We start from the raw sequence: 27,794 nt of genomic DNA, 5'->3' as shown, positions 1-27,794 counted from the left end.
CTCAAACCACGCACAAATTAGCATTGTCATGGTTACATGAGATGGGATCCCAGTGGAGGTCTCCTTGGTGAGACCAAATCACACACATGAACAAACTCCAATTACTCATCTTAACTGGTCTCAACAAGGCAGTCTGCGTCTGTCGGTTACACAGGAGGACCTCCAGGTGATTTCATCTCATTTTGCAATTTTGTCTAGATACAGGAACAATTAAGCTGTCATTTTATTTTAAGGACCCCTGATAAACCTGTGTGTGTCTTTGTGTGTGTGTGTGTGTGTGTGTGTGTGTCTGCAGAAAAAAGACCAGCAGCTCCAGCCACAAGGTAAGTATCTGCACCCAATCTATACAGATCAAAATATATGGATTTTAAATCAAACTTGACTAACATTCAGGATGGTTTCTACTCTTAGATTTATTTGCAGATTAGATTCTGAGTGTTTAGTCTGTTTATAGTGTCTTAACATGTTGATGATGAGGAAAATTGACATTTGATCAAAGTCTAAAGTGAATCCAACATGGATTCACTTTACCCAAAGGAATAAAAGGCTGACGGCTTATGAACCTGTGATTATTTCAGTAGATCTGTTGCTTTTTTAAAGGGACAGTTCACCCCAAAATCAAAAATACATATTTTTCTCTTGACCTGTTTAGCCATCCAGCCTTTTTTTGGTGTGAGTTGCAGATTTGATATTAGCTGTAGAGATGTCTGCCTTCTCTCGTTTAATGAGACTAAATGGCACTTTGCTTGTGTTTCTCCAAGCACCAAAACAATACATTTGAAACATTTCGCATCAGCATTCCTTTCAGAAAATCATGACTCTGTCACTTCAGATAATTCACAGACCTTGCTGTGTGCAGTTTCATGTAGGAACTACTTTTTTCTATTAGAAAGAAACAAGTTCTGGTAGATTCTTAAGTAGTTCCAGTAAATTCTACTACAGAAAGAAGTAGTCTGAGTCCTATGTGAAGAGTGAAATCCTGTGGATTGTTTTGAGCAACCGGGTCCTGATTTCTGGAAAGAGACACTGGTTTTGAATTTTTACAAATGCATTTTTTTGGTTCTTTAATTATCACAGACAGCTCACACCAAAACGGGGGTGGGGTGGGGTGGGGGGGATGAGTCCTTGTTTGTTGCGTATCTTGAGCTAGACTGACAGGATACATTATTTTAACTTCATCTTGTCTGTGGGTTTTGTTTTTTTTTTTTGACCCTGATGTCACAGCCTCGTTCTCGTCTGTGTCTTTCAGATGTCGCCTACATCTGTAATGTTGCTGTTAGCAGTGGTGTGTGTGTGTTGTGTGGAGGAGTGTGTGTGTTTCCCTAATGGCTCAGTGGCGTTCTCCTGTGGCAGCTTGATGCCTGTACATCCACCCTTCGCCCCCTCCACCAGCATCCCGCCATTTACACTGTCTACGTCTAACGCCACCTACAGGCCCGGTGCAGTCATCACAGGTGTGTCCATAACTGTCCATAACTGTTCTTAACAGTCCATAACTGTGTTGCATGCAAAAGTTCATGTTGGTTTAACCCTGAGAGTGCATGTGCCCCGGCAGCTTAATGGTTAATTCTCTTCCCACATAACAGCAGTGTCCATAGTTTGATTCTGTCCAGGGACCCTTGTTACGTCATCCTGTCCCCTCTTTAATCTTGTGTCTGTCTCACACTGCGAGGTCAAATATTGTGAAAAGACCAAAGAACAATCTGAAGAAGTGAGATAATCAAGGCTTCTTGCTCAGTGTGTGTGTGACAGGTCATCTGGTCAGAGGAAGATTTTAATTATTTATACCAACAGTCCGATTTTTCCAATTTTTTGGTTTGCTTTGATTTTTTTTAAGTTCTAAATTTGCTCTCTGCTAGATTCTTCAGACAAGACAAAATTCACACAATTTAAAAATGTGTTCAAAGCCTAAAACTAACAATACCTCCTGTATAAAAAATGTGCTATTATAATCATCTTTGTTTTAAATTGATATTTTTCATGAAAATGTTGGCCCTTTAAAGTTGTGTTGCAGATTTCTATCAACTCCAGATTTTTACAAAAACATGATTTAATCAGACATAAAAAAAGGGTCAGCTATACCCTAAAGACGCCTGTCTCACTTCCTGGTTTAAAAAGGTGTGAATTCTGCTCAAGCACTACTACACTGTCCTTTTTTTTTTTTGACAAATTCATAAAATAATATTTCTATCAGATGTGTCTCGACCATAACATGTCAACTCTGTAGTCCTTCTAAATCAAAGCTAAATAAGAATTATGGTTTAAAAATGTATTTTGATTAACATTAAGAGAACTTTGTACAATGTCAACTCTGTCTGATAAAGTTGACGTCTACATTTAAAAAAACATGTAATCACTACGAGGTTGGCACTTTACAAGATTTAATAGCCAAGAGTTTGATCTTTTAAAATATATTTTACAGCATAATTGAAGCATAAAAATAAGTGTAGTAAAAGTCAAGGAACCATGCTGTTAGGATCACTGAAGTGGAACGATAGCTGAATCTTCCCTTTTTTCCCTCTGTGTTATCCCACCTCTCTTCACTCCTCCTCACCCTCTGACTTCCCCTCTAATTCTCCCTGACCCCTCCTTCCATCCCAGAGGTGGTATTGTGTAACATGTCGGAGGTCAAAGGTCGTGTTAAGGGGGACTTCCTTTGACCTCAGACTCCCCCAGCCCCTCTCTTCTTCCCCTCCATCATCAGAACACTTCAGTGAACATGTTTCTGCCTTCATGCCTCCCCTCTCCTCCCTTTACTTCCCAACAACACAGCCCTCTCTAGTTAGCCCACGTTAGCCGTCTCTGATTCACCTCCTGCTGCTCCTGCAGTCAGTCAGTCTGTCTCATATTCACCTGGACCTGTCCCTCCTCTCACCTCCCTGATTCTCTCCTCACAGTGACGGTGGAGGTGGTGGTGAACAGCTCCGCAGAGTTCCAGGGTTTCCTGTTACAGGCCAGGAGCAGGCAGGGCAACGGTAAGCACAAAAATCTGTACTGATATTTACAGGAAATCAATTAGAGCACTGAGGTGATAAGTAGTAGTGCTGTGATTTTACTGTGTGGGTCACGATAAATACTGCATATGTGGTTGCCATGGTAACCAGGTTCAGTTTTCTGTGCTGGTACCTCATGCTGGTGTTGTGTCAACATTCGTGTCCCTGGTGTCATCCTTGCAGTAGTTAATTGTAGAGTGTGACATCTGTTTCCACTGAACGAGAAACTGCTGATGATTATTTTCAAGATGATAATGTTTGTACTGAGGAGTCAGTCACAAGAAAGGATACCATTCTTTTATTAGTACCAGGCATAAGAAAGAATAAAAAATAAATAAAAATAATATATATACATTTTTTTCGTTTTCTTTTTTGCATTTCAAGAATAAGGTCACAATGTTGACATTCTGACTTTATTTTTTGGCAGTTTGACTTTATTCTTAAAATGGTATTTTAACTCTATTCTCCAGCTTTCAACTTTATTTTCAACATTTCAACTTTATTCCATAACATTTTAACTTTATTCATTTTTTCCCTTATGCCTCGCCCTACTTGTACTTTCCCATAAATCTTCTGTTTACTGCTGTCATCATTAAATTAGTTTTAATTTCACAGTGTCTTTATTTGTTTTTACAACAGAAACTAGTTTGCAGGGTCAGTACAGATTTAGTCGCAGCACCTGTGTGGAACAAACTGTGTGTCCTGTTTTCTTGCAGCTGTGCTGTGGCCTGTAGGAAAGTTCACCAACATCAACACCACCCTGTTTACTGCACTGCACTGTAATAACAAGGAGGTATGTGATTTTAAACATTTTGCAATATTCTCAGTACTGCAGCATTGTGATTTCTTAGCTTTTTCCAACTGCAAATGTCTGCAAAGGAAAACTTTGTTTTGTTTGTTTTGTTCTGTTTTATTTAATAAGAAGTTTTCAGTCAGTTCATTTCACTTCAGTCATTTTTACTGCAGCACAAAGGGACTGACACACACTGACCAACACTGACACACACTGACACACATTGACCAACACTGTCATCAAAACCTACCATGACCTCTACTGACCGCACCAGACAAAAAAGCACCAACTAGTGGACTGAAAAAACAGTTGATTTTATTAGTACATGAATAAAATCATGTACATCATGAGAGTCACACTCTCTATAAGAACATCCAGTGGGGGTGGGCTTGTATTTCCATCTTTGTGAGAGCCAATCTGTGTGTATGTGTGTGTGTGTGTGTGTGTGTGTGTGTGTGTGTGTGTGTGTGTGTGTGTGTGTGTGTGTGTGTGTGTGTGTGTGTGTGTCCATGTGCAGAACTCGACCGTTAGTCAGGCAACAGGAGCCAAGAGGAAGAAAGTCCAGCTGACCTGGGAGGCACCGAGCAACAGTAACTATGGAGAGATCTACTTCAGGTACACACACACACACACACACACACACACACACACATACACGCACGCGCGACACTATGTCCTCACCCAAACCCAGATCTTTGGATTCAAGTTCAAACTTGTGAATACATATCATAAATGTCCAGCATCCATCAATCCACCACAGAAGAAGTGGATCCAGACTGGAGCACGTGTGACTTAAGTATACTTAGTGACCTCATCAGTCACTCACTCACGTCTCCTGTCCCTGTTCTTGACAGTGCCAGTCTGGTCCAGGACTACACCACATTCTGGGTCCAGCTGAACAGCAGCACTCTGAGACTGGATAGCAGTGGAAGCTCTGCAGCTGGAGTGAGTACTGACTGACTGACTGACTGACTGACTGACTGACTGAATGACTGACTGACTGACTGACTGACTGACTGACTGACTGACTGTCTCTGCTGATGGAGTTGCACTGTGATGCTGACATGTCTCTGTTTTCAGGTCTTGTCCTCTGCTCTGCTCTTCATCAGTCTGCTGAGTCTGTCTGCCTGCTGCTGACACACATACAACACACACTTATATTTTATTTTTGCCAGTGTAAATTCTATAGCCAAGAAATTCACCTTAAATTTAACAAAATAATTGTGTAAAACAATAATGGAAATTTCATTTCATTTCATTTTATTGAACAAATCTAGTTGTTTTATAGTGAATGATCATCAGCTTTGTTGTACATGAAATCAGTCATGTGGCTCATGAACTATTGACAGTCTGTGGTTTTGACTCATGGGAACTGTAGTTGTTGAATGTTGTGCTGACAATAAAAAGAGTGCTTTAACCATGTCACCTTGGTTAATATGATGAGGTGCTAGTAGTAAGGCTTGGGGACTAATGGGTTACATGTAATGGGATTACATCATCAGGATACAAAAAAGGTAACTGTATTCCATTACAGTTACAGAAACAAAAGATGTAATCAGATTACAGATACATTTAATAAAAAGCTTTGTTTATGTATGGAAGCTGGTGTGGACCTGGCGGCGTGTGCGTAACACTACCATGTGATCGGGACTGAAACCAGCTGATGGCCTCTGGTGAAACAGACTGTCTCTGGGTGGAAATTTCAACATTATTCTGACTTTAAATCATAAAAGAGGAACAACATGACAGAACAGTGACAGTTCTGCCTTCAGCTGTGAAACAGGACAAAGACAAACAAACAACATTGAACTGTGCACAATAAATGATGTTAATCTAAACATACATTTGTCCATAACAACTAATAAACCTAACAATGAACATAACACATATTAGGCTAAACAATTTTCTCACATATGTTATTATGGTAATCCAAAAATAACGGAAAGTAATCATGTTATATTACTTAAATTTTGTGTACTTGTATTAAGATACTGACTGCATTTCTTCTTTTTATTTTTTTGTTTATATTTTCCTGTCAACATAGATTAACAACAAAAAGGACAACAAATAATTACACAACTACTACAATAACAAAGACAACGACAATAACAAACACGACAACAAAAGGTATAAGATAATTCAGTAACATATTATGAGACACCATATAACATAAAAGGGGGTATACAGTATTATGCCCTATAATTGATAAATTAAGTCATATATCTTAAAAAGTACTTGCCATGAATATGGAAAACCAGAAATTCAGAAATATTTCCCATAAAGCTGCTCAGTATCAGTCTAACAGAGTTTCAAATATACCACGCAGAAACAATTCCAAATTTGGTCCTACTTCAAAAAGTTGTCACTAATCATCAGCTACCCGTTTCATACCAAGAAGACTGGAGAACTCGAGCCACCATGCTTCTGTTGAGAAACATGCTGGCTTACGAATTTTCCAATTCAACAGTATCATTCTTTTAGCAGCCAATAAGGCTAAGCCTACTGTTTTCCAGTCTTCTCTTGACTTAATTTGTGCAGTCCTACATCCCAACAAGCAAACAGAGGACATGGGGAGAGATTTATATTCATTATTACTGAGATCGAATGACACACTTCCGCCCAAAAAGACTTGACTGCCAGGCAGTGCCATACCATTTGAATCAAAGTTCCCAAATACCCACAACCATGACAACAAAGATCAGAAGAGCTAGGATCTATTTTTTTAATTCTGGATGGTGTGATGTAAGCTCTATGAAGGATCTGTAATAGTATAACTTTGTCTCTAACAGACTTAGAAATCACCATTGGGTACCTCCATATTTTTCGCCACTCTTCAGGCGTCAGTAAGACGCCCAGATCTCATTCCCACTGAGACTGAGTCTGGGTGTCGGGATACGGTGAGGAGTAGATCAGCATCTTATACAGACTTGAAACAGTACCTCTATTCAATGCTGCAGACTTGAATTGTCTATCTGTCTCCTGATCATAATCAAAATATTCTTTGTGGAGTTTTGAGAAAATTGACTTTAACTGCTCATACTGTAAAAAGGTGTTTGTGTCCAAATTATATTTCCTTCTGAGTTCTTCAGAAGACAATGTTTCCTCATTCTGAATAATTTGTGAAACTTCTGTAATGTTCTGTTGCTGCCAAATGTGTTTAGACAGTGGGTTCCCCGTAGCTTTAAAAATTGCATTGTGCCAAATTGGACAAGATGTTAACACAGTTCTAGCAATTCCCATTCTTTTAGAATTTTTTGAAATAATATCACAAGAGAACGTAGTAATGCCATTATCATGCCATTATTTGCAGGTCCCACTTCTCACCAGTGGGACCTTGTGTCCAATTTAAACTCTTCTCCCTATAGAGGAAGTGACACTTCAGGTGAGCCACAGTAACTCATCAGCATCCTGCATCATTTCATGCCTGACTGTGCTGAAGATGCTACTTCGAGATGATGAGGGTCCCTCCACAAAAGGCATCAGAAGGCTCAGGCAAGCCATGAGGGAGAGCCTGGACAAGTGTTAGAAGACACAAAAACTGTGGTGCTGGCCTGTCTCTTAGATCCTCGTTATAAGAGTCATGCATTCTCCTCTGCCACGACATTGAGCAACGGAGAGAACACACATCCTTCTGCAGCCGTGTTGATGAGATGTTGAGTTCTCTGCTGGCACCCCACACTGGTGACCTGCTGGCCAGGAGCTGCACTGAGGATGAGCTACATCTGTACCTCAAGGAGCCAGTGATCGACGGGCGGAAAGGGGAGACAGAATGAAGGGTGGTTCAAGCTACTTGCGAAACAAGCAAGAAAGTTTCTTTGTGCACCACCCTCATCAGTCCCAAGTGAGCGCGTCTTCAGTGAAGTCTCTGCCATTTATGAAAGCAAGAGAAGTCGTCTCACTGCAGAGCACGCTGAACAACTCTGAATTTTCCACGTTTTTATGTGCTTTTTGTGTAGAATAGTTACGCGCCAAAAATAATAAAATGAAGTATGGTGGATTATATATCTGCCTGTACATCAGGCACACTGAACTACTAATAAGAGATCATTTAGTGAGTCCTGTGGAGGAAGTGTTCTGACTTTATATACAGAACTTGGCACTTTTTATAGACTTTAACAATTTTTAAAACACTCTAAACCTCATTCTGTGAAGCAAATGCTCAGGGGTCTAAAACCATTTATGGAATCATTTTGCTTTGTTTTTACTGATGTCAGTTTTTAACTATTGTTTACACACTAAAATTGGAACTTGAAATACAATCACTGAAATCTGAAACTCAAGATCCTAAACCAAGCACAATTTCTGCCATACACTCTGCCTTCAATCCTATGTAAATCACAATTTTTGCAAAATACTACACAGTTTCTGACACACACAACATTCAAAATGATAGTAAAATCTCTTTTGTTCCTTTAATAACAAACTGGCAACACCCACTCCTCACAGGGGTAACACTTGCACCTTACAGTAAGCAGCTGACTAGAATAGACTTTTCAGACATTTTTATTGATGCTTTTACTGTTTGATTTTGAGCACAGATAAATGGTTTTGAAAAGGCATTTGATTTTTGTCAGAAGAGTCAGAGGTTTTGTGAGAGTAGTTTACAGTTTTGAGTTCAAAGTTTTGAGAGGAGGGAGGAAGGTTCAGTAAAAACTGTAAATGGATCTTTGTATCTCTGAAGGTTTTTTGTCCATCTGGTTGCATACAGTGGTCCTGCATCCTGCATGGACAGTTTTGTTTGATTCATTCTTTTTTTTACGCTCTGTATCAAACACACACCCACACACACAAGAGGAGGCAAAAGTCAAGTCTTGTAACAGTTTATTCTGTCTCTGTGGCGATTGTAACACTACACACACAGTGTAAACAACATTATTACAGACACACTGATGAAACAGCAGGTACCTATATGCATGTCACAACACAGAGTTCACATAGCGTTGTACTATCCTACATGACTGGATTGTGTGACTGTAGAGACGTGATATCACTGTTACAACAGGTCTGGAACTTGGACTTAATGTTTCCTCCACATTCGATCAGACATTGCACTTTGCTCTTTATTGTGAGTAGTTTAATTTTCATTGCAATTATTATCATCCCCATGATTTTGACCATTAATTTCACTTTTCAACAGCGTAACTAGGATATGTTTGTACACTTTCCAGACCTGGCAGTGTCGGCATCTTACAAATGGATCTAAGATGCTGCTGTGTTCTGTAGAGACACAGGTGGCACTCTTCCAAACATCGAAGGAGGAGGATGTTACGATTCACATTAAAATTTCTGCTTCGTACCCAAAAATCCAAAGAGACTAGATGATATGTTGTGATTAAGTCAGCTGGACTTTAAAACACAAGCAATAAAAACAGAACAATTAACAGCAGTGACAATGGACCAGTGACTCTTAGCATCTTAAAACGATTCAAACAGGAGCTTCAATACTTCATATTGTATTTCTGCTCACCAGATTCCTCATTTTTGTTACTTAAAAATGTGTAACATCTACGGTTGTGAGACAGTGGAAGGCCATCAGCAGAGATCTACAGCATGGTTACACACTAGAGGAAAACCTTTAGAAACACCACAACAACAACAATCATGCACAAAACTGTTTTACACACGAAAGAATCATAATACTACATGATAAGGCTGGTGGGGAACATGTGGCGAAACAGCTGGAAGACCATGTGTTTGTATAAAGGCATCAGGTGGAGGGTGTTGGACTGGAACAGACCATTTAAATGTGTGAAAATCACTGGTGCTACAGCAGCTCACAGGGTGTTCAGGTCACTTGTTCAGACGGGTTGGGAGGTAGGATTCAAGGTGTAAATGCACACAGTGGCAGGTTGTTGGATTTCAGTATAAAAGATATGTTTCAAAATAAAAGCACCCTCTCAGGAAGCAAAAACTGTATGTTCTGCCCTTTCTAGTTGGACTGCTGGCTGTAGGTAGGTTACAAGAGCTTCAGTGTGTAATGACTGATATGATATAAGCTACATATCAACACCACACAGCTGAGTTCAGCTTCATGTAAGTGTTCATGTAAGTACTAGAGAATATTTTGCATTGTTTTTTAAATCTGAAATGTTGCTTTAATTAAATGTAATTTTACAATTTTTACTTCTCAAAAAAATTAATATAAAGTTTAAGTTAAAGGAGGGAGATTTCAGTTCGCTTGACTAGTGACAAAATACTTTGTGGATTATTAAGGTCAAGAAAATGTCTACAAAATGATAAAATATTTGTGATATTAATACTTGTGTGGGGGCGGGGCACCAGGACTGTGACATATACATGTTTGAGAAAGAACACTGAAGGACAGTGACACAAGATCAGCTCAGGAGTTGCTACTGGTTTTAATTGTTAATGGCACAACTTAAAACTAAGCTGCATTTATGTCCGATAGGGAAGAAAATAAACTCTGAGGTTTCTATATGAACTAATGAGTTATCAGTTAAGGGGATTAGGGGTGGGGGGTGGAGGGTGGAGGGTGGGTGGGGGGGCAGGGTGATGTCATTTAGAGGTCATAAAGGGTCTCCAGCACCGTGGCCAGAGACCAGGCCTGGGTCTCACAGCTGAACGGGCAGTACTGGCCATTCTCATTGGTCAGCTCAGGCAGACCCTTCCATGGAGACCTGAGGAGGAGGCAGATAGATAACACAACAATGAAGAGAGCAATGAAATGTTTCTGATCAGTTAGTGTACCTTCCATTCAGTCACGTTAAAAAAAAAAAAAAAAAAAAAAGACTTGTTTTATGATGAGTTTTAGATTTGAAAACAGAGGATGGTACAGGAGGAGTGAGAAATAAGAGCAGTTATTAAATGTTGTCAGGTGGTAACAGTCGTACCTCTCCAGATGGGTATAATGTCGGGACAGAACGTTCTTCACCAGAGTCACTGTCTTGCTGTAGGTGTCTTCTCCCATCTTCCTGGCAAAGTAGAGTTTAGCACGCAGGAAGTAGCCCACTGGCCACAGCCACTCCTACACACACACACACAAAACAATATATACTGAGTTAAGGAAGGCTGGTTGGAAAATTTTAACATATTGCCCAACTCCATATTGGTATAGAATCCCTAAATTAGCCCTGATAAAAACAGAGTTACTGATATGTCAAACAGTGTGTTATCAATACATTTATAGCATGAAACATTTTAACAGCTCAGGTTGATGATCCTGTTTGTTCAATATCTTCAATAAAAAAAGACTTTAAACCCACAAAAGCCTTCTAATGACATTATTTAGGATTTATGTACATAACAAAGTTATGTGTATTATACAGTTTTACATTTAAGCTATTAGAAAGTTTGCATCCAAATTTGAAATATAATTTTTTTTGTATGTTTATGTTTGGACATTTATTACAAGAATTACGCATTTAATTGCTGGCTTTGTTTTCCCATTGAAAAAAGCTGACTGATATAGTAAACCAGGGAAATATTCTAAATACAGTGTCCAATTAAAAAAACTAACTAACTAACTGAAGTTTTTGTTTTTGTTTTTTTTTTTTTTTTTACTGCTGATCCTGTCCACAGCAGTACATTGTTCAGCTTCCATGTTGGGACTCCTGAGATGTTAAAAAAAACTTGATCTGCTGCTGAAATGGTGTAATGCAGTTTGTTTGTTTGTTTTTAAGTTATGATTATTTACTTTTGCTCAGATTTTCGTGGATGCCTTCAATTAGTCGATGATATGATTAAACATCACCACCCTCGCTAGTCTGCACCAGAAATACTAGTCAGTTTAACTATTAATCAATATTTTAATCATGTACAATGACAGTTAAATGTTGCCTCTATGCTGTTTCCAGCTGACAGCCACTAGTCAGAGCTGCAGCTCAGACAGACAACAGCCCCTCTCGCCCAGCACAAATGCCCCGATGGTCCGGATGTTGTTATCAGCAAAGTGGGACAGACAGCTGGTAAACAGCACATTTTATCAATATTTTGATGTAGAAAATGAAACTGAGGTTGAATGTAGGCTCTGTCAAAATAATCTCATATATAACCACTCAACTAGAGCAATGTGTGACCACACGCAGCACAAACACAGACATTAATCTGCAAGCAGAGCAGCTGTTGCTGTTGGCACTGCGTTAATGTTAGCCTGTGTGTCAGGCTGGCAGCTAATGTCAGCTCTGGGTGAATAATGTTGTTTAGCTGCAGACACTGTGATTCTGTTTAGTCTGAAAAGTTGAAGCATTTAGTGAGTTGTTGTCATGCTTTGAAGGATAATGTGTAATGTTCATAATGCATGGCACAATGTGTCACATTTCAGCAGCTTTTAAAACATGATTTGGCTTCTGTAGACTGATTAAAGGCTTCAAATGACTCTTAATACATGCAGTAGTTTTTAGGACAGTTTTAACAGCTTTCTGATTTTCTTTCTATTAGATTAGTTGACTAGTTTAGTTAGAATTTGCATTTAATCCACAGGAAAATTTGTCACCAGGATATCCCTACAGTAAACTTTAATATCATACTTTTTGTTTGTATTTTTACTATTTCAAATTACAAATTTCCAGAGGCTTTGGGTGGCTGGTTGGTTTCAGACAAACTGTTCCAGAAGAGTTAAAATACAGTTAAAGTACTGTGTCACACTCACTGGTCCTTGATGGTAGTTGAAGCCTCTTGCCAGGTTGTAGTTGTCATTGTCCAGAGCGTTGTCATAGACACCACAGTACACCATGTCACTGTGAGGACAACACAAATATGATGTCAGTATGTGGCTGACAGCAGTGTGATCTGCACTTAAATACAACTCTATTTAACTTGTAATGAAACATTTCTTTTAAGTGGCCAGACAACAGTGTGAGTGCAGTAGATCTACCACAAGTATTTAAAATAGTTCTGTGTTATTATGTGTTGAGTGTATAAAGACATATATTACTCAGGGTCAAGTGTCTTCATTCCCAGTGGTCCCAGTAGTTTCTTCTCAGCCATTTCTAGAGCCTTCCAGGCTCTCTCCACTGTGAACAGCTCTGGAGCCTTTTAACACACACATCATATCAGGCAGCCAATCAACAGACGTAAAGGCCTATCAGCCAATAGTTACGCTCAGTAACAGATGACTCACCACCACCATGGCGATAGTGAAGTTGGGTCTAAGCTGGTAGTCACACCAGGGGCTGGAGGCCCCGTAACTGTCCTTATAGATGCCCTTTTTATGCACCAGGTCAGGGTGTTTCTCATTGGGGTCATTTGGGACCCCAGACACCCAGAAACAACCTTCAAAGGACTTCTGGAGCTGCTGGTTCCAGTGGGAGTACGAGATGAACACTTCTTTACCTGGAACACAAAGACAAGTGCTTATTACAGATGTCATTCACAGTGACTGAGTCTTTATCTGAAAATATAGGCTAAGGTATAGATCAGTGCTTCTGTTTGTGTGCCTGTGTGTGTGTATGAGAGAGAGTGTAGTACCGTCTCTGTGTATTTTAGCTCCATCATAAGGGAACAGTCCTTTGGCGTGGAGCTCCACAACCCAGCGAATGGTTGACTTGCTGAGACCAACTATTTCCACTGCTGCTCCGTCTCTGGACACAAACAGTGACACATGATACTAATTAGACAACTTCTGCCTGTTTTTTCCATTATTAGCTGATCTCTGAAATATGTTTGATTATGTGATTCATTATTTAGTCTATAAAACATCAGAAAAATAGTGAAAAATGACCACTTTGAATGTTGTTTTGTTCAACCAACAGTCCACAACTGAAATATATACAATTACAATGACGTAAAAATAAGGGAGACAGCAAATCTTCACATTTGGAACAGCTGATGGACTGATCAAATCAAACACAGCATCAAAATCAGTGCCCTCAGTGTCCCTCATGCAAAATATGTCCCCAAGCTGAGGGCTTCATTTAGAAGCATTTCATAGGTTGTCTCCTTGCCAAAGGTTTTCACAGTAGTTGCTGTCAGAATACAGCACATGTGCCCTTCAGTTACCATGGCTACACTTGACTCACATCGCTACCCTTTAATGTTACTTGACAGTTAGCTAGCTTCTCCAAAACTGAGAACAAAGAGAACAGAAAAATAAAAAATAAAGCCAAACCGGACAGACAATCTGAATGTTGTTCTCCTCAAAAAACTTGAAGAGCACAAGTACAGTAACTTCTCATCATCTGCTTTTATTTCTTTATTTATGTATGGCATTATTTGTGATTTAATGCAATTTTATGACTCTTTAATATGTTTATGATTTTATATCATTTTAGCCCCCAACTTAAGACAGATTTCTGTTACTGTGATAAAGTGTTTTGAGTCTTAAATATTCACAAGCACATGATGTAGCAAGATGTAAATGTTAAAATCAATGTGAGCAACCAACTGTAGATGAAGAAATATTAAAGTATTACTGTGACAGCAGAGAAAGGAGTTCAACAGGAGCCGACAAAAACTGTTGAGATTTAAAATAATGATACAGCCAAGGGTTAAGTTTAGCTAGTTACAAAGTTGCTAGTGTAAATATTAATGTTACAATGTTCAAAAGATTTACTATAACAGCTGGTGTTGTGTCTTGGTGTCTCCTCCTCCTCTTCAATTACCATAAATATTTCACTTTTAAGAGGCCCTTAAAATTTCCTGCAGAAAATGCTCACTATGGCCCTTCAGCAGTGCATATGGAAGTATTTAAGTAGCTAAGATAAAACACTTAAACATAAAAGGATTTTCTCTCACAACATCCCAAGTTAAAAAACTTAAAGGCAACCTTAGTCTCTGTGATTTTATGCAACCAGGCAGTGATGCAAAGATCAGGGAGAAATGCAAACTTTCTGACTGGTATTCCTGAATAACTGTGAGGAATTAGTTTTAGGATGACTTTCTGTCAGTTGTTGTTGTTGTTGTGTGTGTGTGTGTGTGTGTGTGTGTGTGTGTGTGTGTGTGTGTGTGTGTGTGTGTGTGTGTGTGTGTGTGTGTGTGTGTGTGTGTTACCTTGGAGTAGCAGGCATGCCTTTGTTCCTCGCTCTCTCACTCTCTCCCATTTTATCCATCCACGTGCCGCAGTTGAAGCGGTTTCCTCCAGACACAAACCCTGTGACTGGATCCACCTTAGTAGCCACATTGAACCCTGGGAAAGAGGGGGTGGAGGATTTCACAGATACTGTGTTCTGTATGGAGGAATACTTTGTGAAGCTGTTATTTCCCCTATGGCTCTGATTGGTATATTAGTGATCTATAGAATTACTGTTCAATATTCTCTTGCACTAGGACACCCCTGCTTACAGTTGTACATCATCATACACTTATATTATTCATACATACACAGGTATAGTTTAACACACACACACACACACACACACACACACACACTCCCTGTCCTACCTTCATCTCTCATGTTCATGTCTATCTTGGGTCCAGCGTTTCTCTCTCTAAAGGAAATTCCCTCCAGGTGGCGCTGCAGAGCCGCCTGGATCACATCATACAGAGGCTGCTCCTACACACACAAACACAAACACACACACAAACACACACACACACACACACACACACACACACACACACACACACACACACACACACACACACACACACACACGCAAATGTATACTGTACGTGTGAGATGTGGCAGACAGCACAGCACACTGCTGGCCTCTATGTGTGTGTGTGTGTGTGTGTGTGTGTGTGTGTGTGTGTGTGTGTGTGTGTGTGTGTGTGTGTGTACATACCACCTCTCCAGGTTTGCAGGGTTCACAGTCATCAGTGGGATACATGCGTGTGACAGGGCAGCGAAGGATTTCATGCCCATCATGAACATGATTAGCGTAGTCCTAAACAAAAGTACATAGTTGAGTACATGTAAGTACATAAATACATCATTATGACATATTACATCATAGATAGATATACATTTATTTGAATAATTATTATAATAACTTTTCTAAATAGAGTTAGAAGTAAGTATGTGACAACAGTTCAACAGCAAAAACAACAGAAAGATCTATTAAACTGGGATAATCCCTTATGTTTAACAGTGTGAAGCAAACATTGTGGTATTTGACATGTGGATCATTGTTCTCACCGAACTTGAAGCATTCAGTAATTCCAAACTAAATCTTCCAAAACAGAGCAAACATCTTATCTTTAAGTTTATCATTTCAGCCCAAGTCAAACATGAAACAACATTTGACAGCATGTTTTGTAGGCTGTTTTTAAAAATGAGAAATACCATCAGATGAATATTGATGCCTCTTTTGGCTTATTTGGTGGGTGACCACTGACTTATTGATCATGGGCCTATATTCTTTATTTATACAAGCACATTTAGTAGTAGGCCTGCAGTAGGGCTGAATATTTAATCAAAATTTTATCGAAATCGCAATATGGTCTACTGCAATTTTCAAATCACAGAATAAGCAATATTTGTTAAAGGCAAAATGTGTCAAAATACCATTTTAAATGAAATATTGTTGTGCTGCTGACAAGTCCTGGGTAACATATCATTCTCTAGACATCAGAGAGCATTTTGTTTAGTACAGATGCCTGAACATAATAAACCCATAGTTGTTTTGTTGTGTTTTTTCAATGAAAATGAGAATAATTATATAATTCTACTCCTTTCCACTAATATTGCAAAACAAATCGCAATTGTAATATCAGTCAAAATAATTGCAATTAGATATTTCTTCAAAATTGTTCAGCCCTTGCCTGCATGATATGAGTAAAATCTGTAATGTGATATAACATTGGTTAATACTGTGATAATGATCTGACTGCAATAAATAAATAGTTAAGTGTGCATATTAGCTTGTTTCCTCTGGTAGTTTTGGCACAGCTGTTGTCTCTCCTGAATCCAAAATAATTACAAAGTGCTGTTCTTTTTCACTACAAGGTCTTCGTCAACTACATTTTCACCTCCCTTCTCTCCTCTGTTGGTTAGAGCTGGGGCTTCATCTGATTGGCCAAATGGTGTGAATGCATGGCCCATATATTCAGGGCTCCATCTGACAGGTCAAATGTTTGCATGCTGAGTGTGAATGCATGTAAATAAAACTAGTTTTCTTATTCACTGCATTTCAGGCAGTCTTTTGTACGTTCAGCACAATTAGGAGCCAGGGTGGCTAATTATATGAGCTGCTGGGATTTTTCCACAGTTTAAAGCTGCTCTAATCTATACATTTATATTAATGACACTTTATCAAACGACTGTCATGTAAAAAGGGTCATTTGTACTGATTAGCAACTGAGCACTTTCCCTCGATTCTACAGAACCTTTCAGCATCTTTTAGCTTTTTTTCCCAGCAGCAGCAGCTGCTTTCAGTGAAATATCTCTGATAAACTCACTGTACACTCCCTGCCCAGCACCAGATGGCTGACAAAGTTAGCAACATAGTGGAGCATTTACAGCAAAAGAGACAGATATTTTTCTCCAGAGTTAGTGGAGACCAAACTAGAGCTAAAAGAAACTGAATTTGGGATTCATCAGGTGGACACAAAGGCCAAATAAAAGCTGGTGTTGCTCTGATTCTGCTGGATTTGTAAATGATGAACTGTTGCTAACTTTACAGTATTAGGTAATGGTATGTTACTGTGGTGTTTACAGCTTTTTCTGCTGCCCCCAAGGGGCCTAAAAACCACCCAGCATTCAAGTTTTTAAGTATTAACACTCCTCTAGCTCTGCCTCTACATCTATTTCCCCGTTACTTTCTGTATTAGAGTGTTGTCTTACCTGGATGCACTGCAGCCACCACCACACAGCATCACGACAGTTGTATCGAGCACAGCGACCCTCACCCAGCAGGTTGGGGATCAAACCGTGACGCAGCGTCCCCGCAAAGGCCAGGATGATGTTACTATGGAGACCATGAGACAGTATGTTTAATTACTGTGGACATTTGCAGGCTGGTGCTGTTATAAACCTGACAGAAAGTGCAATTTAGTGCTGATATTTAAAAAAAAATGGCCACAGAAGCAGCCACGCGCACACATGCGCACGTACGTACCGAGCCTCAGTGTCTCTGCCAGTGAGCAGCATCAGTCCTCTGAGAGCGATGAAAGTGTCTCTGCCCCAGCAGCGGAAAATCCCAGAGGAGAAATGAGGAAGACCTGAAGAATATCAATTAGCATGTCAGTCCAATCAGGAAAGGACTTCCACCTACTTTATATACTGCGTGTACATTATAAGTTCACACTCCTGGTGATTTAAAACCAGAAAATTATTAACAAATTCCTGAAGGTACTACAAGCTTAATAAATTCACTTACAGACATTATTTTTTCAGTTTACTTACCTGCAGCCAGTGAGACACAGCACTGCTCCTTCTGGCCTGTGATCGCACTGACACGGTAGGGAACGCCCTCCAGTTTCGTAGAGAGGGGAGGGAGGGCAGGGAAGCGTCCCACACCGCACATCTGAATTGAACCTAGTGCCAGGTGACGAACGAAGGTGGAACCATTTTGGATGAAACTGTGCGGAACAAGGAGACAGAAAATAAGCAGCTCCAGGAAGTCAAGACGTGCTTGTTCAATTTTCACTTGACAGCAACATATCAGACCCTATAATCCATAGTTTATATTTGAATTTCTGATGTCAACCGTGCAGTCTCCAGAGTGTCTCCTACCCAGACATGAGTTTCTGAGTGGCGTCCAGAGCGGTGGTGTAGGTTGAAACCAGGATGGCATCAAAATAACTGGGGATGAGGTAGCGTGGGATGTGTTTCAAGTAGATAAACATGGCTGCCAACCACTGACCCACCTGCAGACACACAGTGTTACAATGGATAATGTGCTCCAGGATTAGCTTAAGGGCTGTGAGTACTCATCATAACAAAGAGACATATTTCAAAACCTTAACAAATGAAGCTAAATCTATTGTGCATGGTTAGATACCAGTAAAGACAAATAAAAATATGTCTTTTTGTACTTCTTGTAATTTGGGTGGAGTGTCCCTTTAAAACTGTAAAGGCCTAACCTGTGCCAGTGGTCCCTCTCTGTTTATCAGTCTGTTGGAGACGTAGTCTATCAGCCAGTCCCCTTGTCTGAGGTTCGCACACACAGGATGGCCCAGGTCGTTGTTGGGGCGGATATCAGCCAACACAGACATCAGACCTGCACACACACACAACAATAACAACAACAACATTCACACTGCTGTCAGATTAGAAGGCCACTGATGTGAGAAATATCAACATCAAATAACAGTGTGCTGGCAAAACAAGCCGGTAGAGAGGATTGGTCACACTTGTTCAAGTGTTTTAATGAATGCATTGGGGCTAAATCTTCTCAGTGTTGTCTGGTGAACGCACAAGATGCATTACACAGGAGTATAGTTTTTTAAGTTGCATGGTTGTAACAGTACTGTACAAACTAAAGCACCAGTGTTGACAGTTGCTGTAAAGTTAAAGAAACTCCCATGAACAACTTGGCAAGAGATTGTTACCTTTCTGTACCCTTACTGCATGTTCACAAGTATAATCACAGATCAGTTGTCTGTGTGTTAGTGCTGAGAGTCTGCACAGGACAAGTCTATCAAGGCACTGCAAATAAAAGGGAATAATGTGTCCCTCTGAGTCCTGAATATGATAGCAAGCATTAATATCACATGGCTGACACCAGCACACCTGATCAATTCTTAAATTTAGTAAAACTGTGTCAGCAGGGATTTGCTCATCATTTTAAGATGCATGTGTGTCTACTTCCAGACTGTGACAAGGGATAAACCCAATGCAGTTATAATGGAAGCACCTATCTCATTTTAATGAAGCTTTGAGTATTTGATTCGTCTTGACACCACTACAAAGCTACACAGAATGTTTCTGTCTTCTGTCATTTGCACTTGCTCATTGCTGTAGATCATTATAGTTTTCTGAGTACACTCTGTACATTTCATGGATAACTTCTGTATTTTTCAACCAGGACTGTATTATCCCATGTTTTTGTATCCAGTGGGGACAAACTAGTCCCAAACTGGCACTGAGAAAGACCACTGCAGCTGCAGCTGGCACATGTAAAACATATGGGCAACTGCACATTGTCAAAGTACATCAACTAAAAGTGTTTGTTTTTGTGAGTGTCTGACATTATGGAAAGGATACAAAGAGAGACCTTTTTAAAGACTAAAGAGCCGTCCACACAAATGACTGTAACTACACAAAATACAGTTTTAAAATTGCTGTAACTCAAGTGGATGGTGGAGTCTGGACTGCAGTTGTAGTGTGGACACACCATCCACTTGAGTTTGAATGATTTTAAATGTTTTATAGTTGTAGTTCTTGGTGTGGAAAGCCCCTTAGATTAGTTTTATTAAACCAGTAACAGATTTATCACTCTTGCCATAGCCACCAGGCTTCATTTACAGTACTTTTGTTATTATAAAAGCATAGTTCATTTAGACTTGACAGAAACAAAATGAAACTCACTCATCTTTCCACTTTTTATTGACCAAAAGTCACCAACTATAGTTTGGTTGAAATATACCCTTTATTCCCTGAGCTAGATGTGAAAATATTCTGGCTGTACGCACTGTTTCTTCCTACTCTTCTGATATTTTCACAGTAACTCCATGAATGAAGGGTATATTTCAACCAAACTACAGAGCTGGTGCTTGCTGAAACAATGAACAGATGAACTAAAATGGCTTTGGTGTTTTTTATTTTGTTTCTGTTGAGTTTTAATAAAGATGACAAAATGATTGTTTCTGTAAACCGGGTCTGGTGGCTATGGCAAGAGTGATAAATCAAACAAAAAGAATATTACAATACAATCTGAGCCTGTCAGTGAGCTTTATCTGATGGCTCAAGCAGTCTCACTCAATACTGGAACAAAAAACTTCTTGTCTCAATTAGTCACAAATACATTGGAAAGGGGTCCAGGTTGAAAAATACCCTTTAATGCACCACAAATATACCTGTATATATGTAACTGCTGTGTAACTACCTTGTAGTCCAGCATATTTGAGGCTCTCCCATCCTGGGATACTGTAACAGCCTCCGCCATCCTCTTGTTCTTCTGAGTCGCAGCGAAACAGCAGCACATTCAGATCTGCTAACGTCAGCTTAGACATCAGCCTGTGAAAGAATGCAACTTTAAAATAAACACAGACATGTAGCTCAGAGAATCCTTTTATATATTTATACTGTTTCACTCAGTTTTTTTTAGCTAAGTTGTATATCTATTACTGTACCTTATATACCAAATGAGATACTGTACATGGTTATATTCTGTATCTTCTGCAATTTTTTTAATGTACACCCAAGGCTAAACCATTCTATCAAATGTACGAGATGTTTTTTTTTAATTCACATGAACCTAAAATTATTTACTTTTCCTTGATGAGATCACAAACAGCTTAAAAGAGTTCTGCACAGATTTATCATTGCACTCTGCTTCATACAGCTCCCTCTGGAGACACAAAGGCTTATTTCACATATACACTAGAATTCCACAACTCCTGCAAACAGACTTCTTTAAAGTTGACTCCCGTCTATTATAATTAATATTATTCTTAAATGGATGCTAAAGTCTACTATACAAATATGAAATAAGCCTACTGTAGTTAAGGTGAGTTTAATCTTCATAATCTCCATACAAGCAATGGAAATCAGGGAAATAAGGGCGATTAGGGCATGGGTGATGTATGTACATGTGTACTCACTGTGCCAGGGGTTTCTGCAGTGCTTCTGGTGGGTTCTCCTCTGCTACACTTCCTCTCCTGTATTTTGGGCTGAACTGGGACAGATAATACCTCAGAACCCCCACCAACTTCTGGGCTTTGGGGTCCAAACTAACCCTGTGAGGAAGATAGGTAGAAAACTTAGAGACGAGCAACTGACCAAAATGTATGTTGCTAATACATTTTCTTTTGACAAACCATGTAAAGAATGATAAATGTGCCTGGTAATTTAATTTAGTGATGATGTAAACTGTGTGTGTGGATTACCTGAAAGCAATGATGCTGCCAGGTGTCAGCTTCTGGAAGGTGATCTCCTGCACAAACTCTGATCGACCTTTAGATGTCACTCCAGCCTGTTTAACCACTGTACTCTCCTGCAACTATAGATATAGAACATGATTATTTTATTGGTATGTTAATTTATTTCAATCATACATAGAATTACAATGATCATGGCGATATTTACAGGAATATGCTCTTTGATTTCCACAGTATATTCTGGCATGCCATTGATGTATTTGTCATCCTTCTTATAACTCCCAGCATGCCTTTCCACTGTCCTTGCCTCCAGTACCACTTCTTCTATCTTCCCTAGAGAGAGAGAGAGAGACAGAGAGAGAGATTTTCAACACTGGGAAGCCATGTTTATATATGTAGTCAACAGATTCTTTGACATAATATTGATATAGTGTGAGAAACACAATAATACTACAAAGACTATAAAGAAAATCACATTATGGTCATACCAGGTATGAACATGGGTGGGACGTTGGTGTCATACTGGTGGTTTTTGGGGTTCCAGAAAGCTGTCCTGCACACTGCCACCACAGACTGGTGTGTGCTGGGACAGTGACGAGTGACTGCGACAATATCTGCATCAACCTGGTCTACATACACCTGGTGAGGAGGATGAGTAGAGATTAAACTTGGACAAGCTGGTCACTGACATGGAAAAGTGGTGCAAAAACGCAACAATTAGCATTTCTGGTCAAACAGCTTTTAGTGTGAGATGATGTTTGATTCCATTAACACACACACAAAGTATATTGTGGTACCTGTATGAATCCCTGGGCAGCCAGCTCCTGGTGCAGTTTGTTGAGTGCCAGTTTCCCAGCTATGATACCAGTATGAGGCCCAACCTCACCAGCAGAGGTGGAGGCTGCTGAGGGGTTCCACTTGGGGTAAAAACGCTCCTCCTTCACCACAGAGATCTAAACACAAACACACCAAGCAATGTCAATTGTGTGTTAATCTAATATTAGTTCTCCTAGCAAAGCAAACAGTTGAGCAAGTGTGTTATATAAAATAAACGTTAATCATATTTTCATAACTGCAAAAAATGAGCCAATATTGGTTTATAGTTAACTAGTTAGTTATATTATGCTTTGAAAGGCGAGGCAGGGCAAGTTTATTTATATAGTACCATAAAGGCTAAAATAAAATAAAATATTAAAAGAACATTAAAATTACGTTTGAGATCATTAAAGGATTTCTGCCTGTCTGTTGGCTGTGTCTGTGTCACAGACACAGTAAAAGGCTTGCAATGTGTCTCAGCCCTGCGCACACAGTACTAAAGAGGTGGAAAAGTGGTGAAAAACATGGCAATAGTCCCCTGTATCTTTCACAAATTAAAGTCCAAGTGATTTATAGGTATCCAGGATTTACTTTCTGTAGCTTTTAGCAGAAAAAAACAAGTATATCCACAAAAGAAGCAAGGCAAAGTGCAGGCAGCAGAGCATCTGCACTGTAAGAAAGCAGATTATAGTTAGACACTAGACAATACTGTTGAGCCAAAACGATATCAAATGGAAGAAATAGCTCTGTGTGTGTGTGCTTGTTTTTTTTTTTATGAACCTGATGTGGCACTAATTCGTCGTATCCTCTGGTGGAACCAGTAGCACAGCAGGCCATAGAGACGATAGCAGAGCTGGGGAGGGAGTCCAGGGCTGAACGCAGCTGTAGAACAAAGAGGCAAACACACAGCAGGAGTTACTGTAAACACCCTCTGACATCTGGATAGTTTCATATGTTACACTGGAACCCAGTGACCACATCACATTTACTTTTACAGGTTTTGGCCATTATGTCATGTTTTATTTTATGCTTCTTTAGGCAGGTGAAAATAGAGAAAGCAGCAACAGAATGAGGACTGCCATTACTGTATTTCCTCATATAGTGTCCAAGGCCTTTATTTACCTAGACTGCAAAGTGGCCTTTATTTGAAGCTAATTCCCTCTGTCTGATAAGTGTAATTGTTTTTGCATTGTTTTGATCTGCTCCCATTTTCTGCATTAAAGTAACTACATTGTGCTTTTAATACAAACACTTCCTGTATCAGTTTCAAACTAAAGCACGAAATCTTCCATTTTTTTAACCAGGATCTCTCAAAAATTTGCAAAAAATGGAGATACAATCCATTGTAAATTGTATCTGTATATTTTTTGTTCACCTAATGTTCCTTCCAGTAAAATATTATCAAAAAAGGGTTTTATTATGAAACACAACATGTTGTCAAACTCATCGACTTGTGAAATTCTATACAGCAACACGTCAAAGGCAGCTACTGTCTTGCTGTGTTTTGTACCTTACTATACAATGCAGTTTGGCTGAGACATTATCACACGTACATCCACAGTGACTGTAGTCAAACAATTAGATATACAAATGTAAATATACATTATGCTTACCATAGCTGGAATACATTTGTTTTTTTCCTTGGGTTTATTTGGGGCTGGCCCTGTATTTGTTTGTGTTGATCATGCCCCCAGCAATTATACGAAACCAAGCTTTTATTTGAATACCAGTTATTATTAGAGGAAAGATGGTAAATTGGAATTTTATACATTATAGTGAGAATTGAAAAATGAAAATTTAATTAGACAGAGGGAAACCCACAAAATTAGCATTTTTTTTCTGGCTTAGATATAGTTAAATAAAAAGAAACTACATACTAGCACAAATGGATCAGCATCTTCAGTCATTCAACCCCATCATAACCTGACCCTAACAGAAACCCACCTGTATGGGACACTCGTTGTCATGGGTTACATCAAGGAACATGGCATGAGCAATGGAGGGCATCAGTGGGCGCAGACTGGGCTGAACAAAAGCTCCAACTGGCTCGCCTCCATAACGATAGACCAATCTGCCCTCTTCATGGCTGTCACCAGCTGACATGGCCTCTGTGGACAGAGTGGCAGGTAAAGAAAAGTCCATGAGAGGGAGAACAGTTATCAAATCACAATCCATGCTGGGGCAGCACTTCACACATTTGAGCTGGGCCACATTCCAATCTGGCAAAGCACACAAGCTTCCCTTCAGTAGCTACATTTAGGGCTCACAGGCATGACTATTCCAGAGTTTTGCATATTTCTAAATTATTTTAGATGTTACATCCAACTAGATTTCTGGCATTATGTACAGTGTATGTTATAATTGTGAATAGATTCACAATGGATTCCACTTGTGCCAAGAAAACTAATACTGTACCACTGTTTAGGTCTGCATTTGTACTTTTGGGAACTCGTTTCAAATATAAAGGCAGGTGACAAATTAAAGCGAAAAAAAAAAACAATGTAACTTTCAATATAGCTAACAGACAGGGATGGATTACTGAATGGGCCTACTGGGTACAGGCCCAGCCACCAAAACGGTCAGGGCCACAAGGAGATGCAGCAGGACCACAAAGAGACGCAAAACAGCCATAAAGAGAAACAAAAACAAAACAAGACACAAATCAACCAGAAGGGGACAGAAAATAACTATGGAGACATGCAAAATTACCACAGAAATGCAATATAATCACAAAGAGAAATAAAATAACTACAGAGACACAATATGACTACAAAGAGACCAAAATAACTACAGAGAGACACAAGACCAGAAAGAGAAACAAAATAACTCCAAAGAGATGCAATATGGCCACAAAGAGACACAAAATAACTATAGAGAGATGTGATATGACCACAAAGAGATCAAAACAACTACAAACTGAAACAAAATGACCAATACAAAATGACCACAAAGAGACACAGAACAACTACAGAGAGACACATTACAACTACAAAGTAATGTAAAGTGACTACAAAAAGAGGCTTAACCACATAGTCTGTGTCTTGCTCCTATGTAGCAGAGATGGTCACATATCTATCCATCGTTTCCTAATTTGTCCATTCACAAGACTCACTGAATGATATAAGTAGCATGAAAGCTGTGAATAATATGCTACAGCAAGACAGACTCAGAGAATCTATAACAGGTAGCACTGAACATGGAAACTTGTGTGGAACAACAACTTACTAACACACTTGTTGGTAAATATGTTGCTTTTTACTTTATCACCCATCTGTATGTACTGTATATAACCATAAAACATAGACAAGCAACATAAATCCTTACCTTGGTACCTCAAACTGTCTGCTTTGTTAGTGTTAATGAATATACTGTATATGTAGGTATGTATATAGCAGTGAGTGTGCATTTTAAATATATATATATGACTGTACCTCGTATGAGTGATGAGATCCCTAGTCTGGTTACGAAGATGTTATCCAGCTCCTCACTGCCGGTGAACAGTTCGGCCACCACATACAGGTTAGGATAAACTGCTCTGGCCACGTCCAGCATGTACTGGCCAACCACAGCAAGGCAACACACCAAAAAGGCACACAGAGCAAGGGGTCATGATTTAGAGAGAGGGAGACAGAGGAAGAGGTTGGGGAAGAGGTAAGAAGGAGGGGGAGGATGGGGATGCAGCCAGTTAGTGATAACAGGCCTCAAAGTAGCCACAACATGCAGTCACACAGTCCATAAACACACAGGGAGGGCATGTTTGGGTATGATGGAGAATGCAGAATAATGCAGTGAGAAGAGAAGAAAGAGACAAAAACACAAAGTTAGTTCATGCGTGAGACATGTACCTCGTATAAGGCTGCTAATTCCCAGCCGGTTAACAAACACATTGTCAACGAGCTCACTGCCTGTAAAGAGCTCAGCTATCACATACAGATTGTGTCTGACCGACCTCGCTGCATCTAACATGTACTGGACAAGACAATACAGCAGCATTACAGACAGGGAGAGAAGAAGAGTCTGCAGTTAACAGGGTTACACTCCTATAAGGTGTGGTTTTATCCAACAAATGTTTAATATTTTACAAATACAGTTAGAAAAACAGGATATGGAAACTATATTAGCCACTGTTCTCTATGTTTCTGTCTAAATTCACCCTCGGCATGAACATGTTTGTGTAGTTGGGTAAGTTTGCAGCACATACCATTTCCTGTAGGTCTGTCATAAGAATGTGGCCACACTGAGCAAGAGTGCTGTTTTGTTTTAGGCAAGTTAGCTCATCCTCAAGCTAGACAGCACTTTAAGGTTGACAACATGATATTGTCATTTTTATGGCACAAAGTATCCAAGAAAAAGCCTAAGCATTAGACTGGTGTGGCACGTAGGGATGGGTATCATTAATATTTTATTGATACTGATACTGTTTATCGACACTGATACTTGACAATACTTTCATTAATGCTATTTTTCATAATTTGATGCAAAAAATAAAGACAGTATGCAAAGATGTGAAAAATACCATCTGGGGTAAATGAAAACAGGCTGGTCCACCTTAAAGGTCAGCCCACCTTAAGTGTATGTGTTTGAGAAGGAGAGGGGGATAGACAGTATGTGCAGGGTACAGACTGATGGGAAAAGAGAATGCTGAATCAGAGAAATAAAATGTTATTCTCTGACTGTTTCACAGTAGTTATGTTCTAAGCACAAATAAAGCCTCCCCACACCACTGCACAGCCCTGTAGCTGATTGCTGCAATGCCTCATTCTGTCTTAATGTCCCTTTTAGAGCAAATTAAGGTCGCATCAATATCGATAACAGGACCATTTGTCCAGGAGCTGATCAATACTTTGGTACCGACCGATCAGAAACCAGGCACCAGGAACCGCTTCTTGATACTGATCACTAGTGGAAAGTAAATATGCAGTTTTGCAGATAAGTGCGGGGTTGGGAGATGGGTACAGTGTTCCGTCTGAGAAATGTTTCGAAATTGGTTTGTGTAATAAGACGACACTATGAAGTGTAGGAAATGTTGCATCCCACAGTGACTGCAGCACTGAAAAATCAGAACATTTGAGTTGTTTCAGAAAAGCCAATGTGTAGCTGTACTATTTATTCATCTTACACAACGTGCCTAGAAAAATAATAATACCTGCATGATGTCATGCAAACCCCAAATGTTCCATTTTTGTTGAAACTGTAGTTTTGTGCATGTTGACTAATTGTATGGTCATTGTTGAGGCTGTACTTTGTGGTGATCCTGCATAGAACTGCATTCTAGTGTTGGAATGTGTTTCTAATAGTGCACACCAGTGTTT

The 27,794-nt window shown here is 39.5% G+C and overlaps 2 protein-coding genes across 5 annotated transcripts in view; one reads left to right on the top strand and one right to left on the bottom strand.

The window, feature by feature from the left end:
• The first annotated feature begins 1,249 nt into the window (after nt 1–1,249).
• On the top strand, nt 1,250–5,211 carry LOC146318407 (ferric reductase 1-like). The gene is made up of 6 exons (XM_084732402.1): nt 1,250–1,454; nt 2,898–2,975; nt 3,710–3,786; nt 4,304–4,401; nt 4,641–4,731; nt 4,867–5,211. Exons 1-6 carry the CDS (start codon nt 1,250–1,252, stop codon nt 4,921–4,923), a joined length of 606 nt encoding a protein of 201 aa, XP_084588528.1. The 3' UTR covers nt 4,924–5,211.
• A 4,915-nt stretch (nt 5,212–10,126) lies between these two features.
• agla (amylo-alpha-1, 6-glucosidase, 4-alpha-glucanotransferase a) overlaps nt 10,127–27,794 on the bottom strand; it is a 35,790-nt gene continuing 18,122 nt past the window's right edge. For 3 of the 4 annotated variants that reach the window (XM_084732400.1, XM_084732398.1, XM_084732399.1), the window contains 23 exons: nt 26,328–26,451; nt 24,427–24,590; nt 23,263–23,364; nt 22,464–22,619; nt 22,155–22,305; nt 21,875–21,999; nt 21,676–21,788; nt 21,391–21,525; nt 20,673–20,803; nt 18,709–18,845; nt 18,359–18,492; nt 18,029–18,204; nt 17,742–17,844; nt 17,468–17,591; nt 15,468–15,569; nt 15,124–15,235; nt 14,734–14,869; nt 13,213–13,325; nt 12,866–13,077; nt 12,680–12,777; nt 12,395–12,482; nt 10,638–10,771; nt 10,127–10,424 (listed from right to left, as the gene is read on the bottom strand). In XM_084732400.1, coding sequence (XP_084588526.1) covers nt 10,307–10,424; nt 10,638–10,771; nt 12,395–12,482; nt 12,680–12,777; nt 12,866–13,077; nt 13,213–13,325; nt 14,734–14,869; nt 15,124–15,235; nt 15,468–15,569; nt 17,468–17,591; nt 17,742–17,844; nt 18,029–18,204; nt 18,359–18,492; nt 18,709–18,845; nt 20,673–20,803; nt 21,391–21,525; nt 21,676–21,788; nt 21,875–21,999; nt 22,155–22,305; nt 22,464–22,619; nt 23,263–23,364; nt 24,427–24,590; nt 26,328–26,451 — 2,988 coding nt within the window. In that variant the 3' untranslated portion in view covers nt 10,127–10,306. Of the gene's footprint in view, nt 10,425–10,637; nt 10,772–12,394; nt 12,483–12,679; nt 12,778–12,865; nt 13,078–13,212; nt 13,326–14,733; nt 14,870–15,123; nt 15,236–15,467; nt 15,570–17,467; nt 17,592–17,741; nt 17,845–18,028; nt 18,205–18,358; nt 18,493–18,708; nt 18,846–20,672; nt 20,804–21,390; nt 21,526–21,675; nt 21,789–21,874; nt 22,000–22,154; nt 22,306–22,463; nt 22,620–23,262; nt 23,365–24,426; nt 24,591–25,913; nt 26,038–26,327; nt 26,452–27,794 lie in introns of all 4 variants that reach the window. The other variant, XM_084732401.1, reaches the window with a different exon arrangement.

The sequence above is a fragment of the Lutjanus erythropterus genome, chromosome 12 (genome assembly GCF_056507025.1).
Source record: "Lutjanus erythropterus isolate fLutEry1 chromosome 12, fLutEry1.hap2, whole genome shotgun sequence".
NCBI lineage: Eukaryota > Metazoa > Chordata > Actinopteri > Lutjaniformes > Lutjanidae > Lutjanus > Lutjanus erythropterus.
This window is presented reverse-complemented; position numbering and strand designations above follow the sequence as displayed.

Bases quoted from the DNA above. Each gene is read 5' to 3' on its own strand.
- LOC146318407 (XM_084732402.1), top strand. From the start codon at position 1,250: ATGTCGCCTACATCTGTAATGTTGCTGTTAGCAGTGGTGTGTGTGTGT. The intron at 2,976-3,709 runs GTAAGCACAAAA...GTTTTCTTGCAG, and splicing joins CAGGAGCAGGCAGGGCAACG to CTGTGCTGTGGCCTGTAGGA. The intron at 3,787-4,303 runs GTATGTGATTTT...GTCCATGTGCAG, and splicing joins TGCACTGTAATAACAAGGAG to AACTCGACCGTTAGTCAGGC.